The sequence below is a fragment of the Kryptolebias marmoratus genome, linkage group LG11, assembly GCF_001649575.2.
Source record: "Kryptolebias marmoratus isolate JLee-2015 linkage group LG11, ASM164957v2, whole genome shotgun sequence".
In the NCBI taxonomy this organism is placed as follows: Eukaryota; Metazoa; Chordata; class Actinopteri; order Cyprinodontiformes; family Rivulidae; genus Kryptolebias; species Kryptolebias marmoratus.
The window spans coordinates 3,347,381-3,351,971 of record NC_051440.1 but is presented as its reverse complement, the minus strand read 5'-3'; the positions used below and the strand labels follow the sequence as shown (position 1 = coordinate 3,351,971).

At 41.8% G+C, this 4,591-nt stretch overlaps 1 protein-coding gene across 1 annotated transcript in view; it reads right to left on the bottom strand.

The window, feature by feature from the left end:
- The window catches only part of LOC112449744 (trichohyalin), a 14,754-nt gene continuing 10,163 nt past the window's right edge, over positions 1-4,591 (bottom strand). Inside the window, exons 4-8 of the mRNA XM_025002040.2 lie at positions 3,324-3,511; positions 2,158-2,371; positions 907-1,005; positions 755-816; positions 1-666 (exon numbers count right to left, since the gene is read on the bottom strand). Of these exons, the coding sequence (XP_024857808.2) occupies positions 507-666; positions 755-816; positions 907-1,005; positions 2,158-2,371; positions 3,324-3,511 (723 nt within the window). The 3' untranslated portion in view covers positions 1-506. The remainder of the gene's footprint in view (positions 667-754; positions 817-906; positions 1,006-2,157; positions 2,372-3,323; positions 3,512-4,591) is intronic.

The following is a 4,591-nucleotide window of genomic DNA, read 5'->3' as shown; positions in this document are numbered from 1 at the left end:
GTTTTACAGGAAATAAAGGCCCACGTCTCGTACTGATGTCTTGGTATCTTTAATTGTCTCAGCTCTCTTGACAGTAGGACACTGCAACACCGTGAAAACTGAACAACAAATGAAGAACGTACAGCGTCATTCTCAAATTCACCACACGTTTACAATGACTGTATAATTACATTGCAACATGGCATACATGTACAAAATGTTTACCGTTTGCGCCTTGGACATTCTGCACTAGGTTTACGTGCTTTCTGAGCCATGTTTCTCTCCTGCTAGCATGTTCAATCTGCCCCAACATGCACTTTTTTGCGCTTTCACACTCAGGTCACATGACTACCAGCATGATAACAAAAACTGTAAACCAATGTTTTTTACAGTCTTAATTTTATGCTTTTTAACCTTTACTTTACATTTAAATTTAAAGCCATTTGCAAGAAATTAATGAAATAAATGTTACAAAAATAAACAACTGTATTCCCAACAGTTACAGTCTGATTGTGCAGAATGGGCTATCACTCCTGGTCTGTTGGGATCCAGAAGTAATCAACCACCTTCCTGCTTCGGCGCGAAGGTCCAGAGTCCGGTCGCTCTCCCCCAAAGGCGGGCAGCTCATCGAAGTGACTTGGACCCAGATCCCTCCCTGTGTGGGGGGCAGAAATCCTAAACATGGTCCTGAAAAATAGAGATTTACTGAATATATTAACAGAATTGATTTGTTTCTTTCTCCGCACTGCTAAATAGGTGTCGTAGTTGTTTTTACCTGGATGGGCTCCTCTCAGGATCGTCACAGTCTGAGGTGGTGATGTATACAGGATTGCCCTCCTGTGTGAAATTACGCCACATGCATGAAAGCCGCAACACTCTCTTTGTAAGGCAGACATCTTTGACTAAACGCTGGATCTTATTACCCACCGTGAAATTTCTCAGAGCACCATCTGGATTTTTGAGGATTTTAACCCGCTGATCACTCTCCGTCATGCACAGAAAATAGCTCTTGATGTTAGCTTGGCACTGTTTTTGGAAAGATGAAAAAACAAAACAGAAAATAACTATATTAAAGGAGACTTATGGTGCAAAATTCACTTTTTGCATGTTTTTGTACTTCCATTTGGGGATCTACTGCTTCTAGAAACAGTCCAAGCACAAAAAAAAACAACAACACTCTGCCGTTTTTTGACAATAAGTAAATGTTTTCTGGTGTTTGCAAAACGACCTGTTTTAAAAACCTCAGGATTGTTTTGTCACAATTCTTGTGACCTAGCAACCCCAAGCCGAGCCCAGCCCCTCACCTAGCAACCCAAGTGCAGCTCCACCCACTTCATTACAAGAAGACCGTCATGTTTGTTCTGCTGGTTTTACCCCTGAACAATGTCTGCTGGAAAAGGAAAATGTTCTGTTGTCGACTACAATATAGAACATGTTTTTATATTACTGCTGTCCCGACCCGCTACCAGACGGGTTTCAGACCCACTTAATGCCGCTCTCCTACTCAATAAATGTCGGTTCAGAACCGCTAAGTGCCCCTGTCCCAAAGTCAGAATCCTCAGAGTTTAAATTATTAACGATATAAATGTGTGTCAGACCCGCAGCGTTTAATCCTTCAGGGAGTTTTCATGTTTTGAGATGGGACACTGAGTTGGGGGGCGTGGCCAATAGCAGCTTATTTGCATAATTCTGAAATGAGCTCAAAACAGGCAGAACTGATCAGGTGAAATCTCAACATCTAAGAATGATTTTGTGTATTAAATGTAATGAACATGTTTTGTACAGCCCATAGACTTATCCTGACTTGTTCAAGGAAGCAGAATAGGTCCCCTTTAAAAAGGTCCATTTGTTAAGAGAATTGGCATTGTTAGAACGCGTCAGTAAACTAATGCTGTGTATCTGCAAATCGGAAAAAAAGGCCACTTTATCGGAGTTGTGAATCTTCTTATGATAAAGACCTACTTTATGTGTTTGATGAGATTATAAATATTAGGTGGCCTTGCTATAGTGAGAGAGACCACCAAGACATGTGTGAGCACTCTGAAGGAGGTCCTTTAACTCCTTCAGAGTGTGTCTTACAAGACAACAAGAAACTTTTCTATCATCTTAGTTTATTTTTTTTTTTAACAGAACTCCAGTAGTAATGACATACAGTGTGTCTGCGTGGAGCTGTCTTACTGCTTTGTTTTGCCTCTGAGCTCTCAGGTCCTCCTCAGCTTGGAGCCTGCTGGCCAGCTCTTGGTGCTTCTCTCTCCAGCTGAGGCACTCGGCCGTCTTCTCCTGCCTCTCCTTTTCCGCCTGACGCCTCTCGTCCTCGGCCTCCCGCTGGGCCCGGTGGGACCTTTTGCTCTCCTCCTCTGCTGCTGCTGCTCTTCGCTTCAAACTCAGCTCGCTGTAAGCAAAGCAATGACGTTACGGCCAACGAGTAATGACTCGGGTTCAGGAAACCAAACGGGCTCCTCTTTGTCTGCAGCTTTAAGGGCTGCTGAATTTCTCCTCCAAAACACGGTTATTTAAAGAAGAAAGAAATGCACATCGCCCACCATCTTTTATGTTAGAGTTTTAAACTAAGATCATCTTATGGTGACAAATGTTGGAGTTATAACCAATTGCAAGATATGTTAGTGCTCAAAGTTTGTAACGTGAATGTAAACTCTCACCAAGTTTTAACTCAATATATGCAAAACTGACTGAGTTAGAGTCATTTCTGTGTTTGCCAAAGTTGATTAGCTGTGGCCGCTATCTTGAATTGAGTTGACTCCAAAAGTTAATCAGTTGTAGATGTTCATCCAGTGATTACTTTCTGAGAGTTTCAATAAAATCCATCAAGTGGTTCATGGGATATTTTGCTAACAGACAGACAGAGTTGACTCCAACAGTTAATGTCAAAGGGTTAAGCAAAAATACTGCACAATGTGTCGTGCTCTGAGTATGTTTTGAAGAAGATACTCAGCTATTGCCACACCAAGACTTAGCTCAACATCTGTAAATCTGACTGAGTCGTAGGCATTTTTTTGTTGGCCAAGATTGATCATTTGTGGCAGCCATCTTTAATATAGTTGACTCCAAAAGTTAATGAGTTGTAGACATGCATCCACTGATTCCCTTCTGAAAGTTTCATTGAAAACCATTCAGTGGTTTATGAGATATTTGCTAACAGACAAACAGAGTGTACTGTTATAGTTAGTGACAAAGTTCTTGCTTGATCAGTTATTGCTCAGAGGGTGTGCTGGGAATGACTCTCAGCTACTACCACATGGAAAACATTTAGATGCACGTGTTGAATTTTGTATTTTATTTATATTTTTTGTGAAAAGCGGATATCCCACTTTTCAGTGACCGACCTCTCCTTGGTTTGAACGTTGTCCTGGGTGATGTGTCTCAGCTTGAGTCGCAGCTCATTCCGGTCCGCCTCCAGGCTCCTGTTCTCCTGCAGCAGGGCCTGTTTCTCGCCAGAGACCCGGTCCAGCTTCAGCTGGCTTTCAAAGTAGTTCTTCTCTGTCTGGGCCAGCAGAAGCTGCACGTCAGCGTGCTGCAGAAACAATGTCAAGACGGAGCTCAAAGGTCACGAGTGGGTAGAACTCGTCCACTGGTGGTGATACATTCTGTTTATGCCTGTGGCGGATTCACAGAATAACATCTTATTACAGGAAGGTGAAGGAGGAGGAACGCTGCTGGAAAAATGGAAAACTTAAAGATGAAATGAAATAAGCCCCACATTTCACAAAAAAACCCGAGCTTTACAGTGATGTCACACCGTCTTCAAGGAGTTTCCCATCAGGACAGAGAGAGGCTGCTGGTGTCGGTCCGACAGGTGGTGGTTCTTCTATTGAAGGTTTGTATTTCAGGTGTTCCTCTTCAAAACATTAACTCCACTGTCAGTCACCAGACTTTGTGTTGTAATTGTCACCAGGAGCTAAACTAACCACATCCATCAAACCGTCTAGTCGTTTAGGAAGCTGAAGAAGGTCTGGGCCCTAGTTGGGTCAAGCCAGTGTAGGTTAAGAGTCTTTCCTCAGCCTAGGTTCCAAGCAAGCTGAGTCGAGGACCTTGCAGCCATGGCATTTGTTTTTATTTACCTAAAAAATGAAATAAAAATATATATAAATATAGATGTAGCTTTAGATATATAAAATGGAGAAGCAGTGGAAAGTCAAGGCCTCAGAGGTACCAGTGGTCATCAGAGCACTCTGTGCTGTGACCCCCAAACTGGAAGAGTGGCTCCAACAGATCCCAGAAACAACCTCAGAGATCTCTGTGCAGAAGAGCGCAGTCCTAGGAACAGCTAAGATACTGAAGAGAACCCTCAAGTCCCCAGGCCTCTGGTAGAAGACCTGAGCTTGAAGTGAAAGTGGAACTGCCCATGTGGAACAAAAAAGGCAAGATGGAAGTTTTTTTTAAATATACATTTTAAAAACATATCCATTAAAATGGCAACACATACAGGTGCTGGTCATGAAATTAGAATATCATGAAAAAGTAGATTGATTTCAGTAATTCCATTTAAAAAGTGAAACTTGTATATTATATTCATACATTACATACAAACTCATATATTTCAAATGTTTATTTTGTTTAATTTTGATGATTACAAATGACAACAAATGAAAAT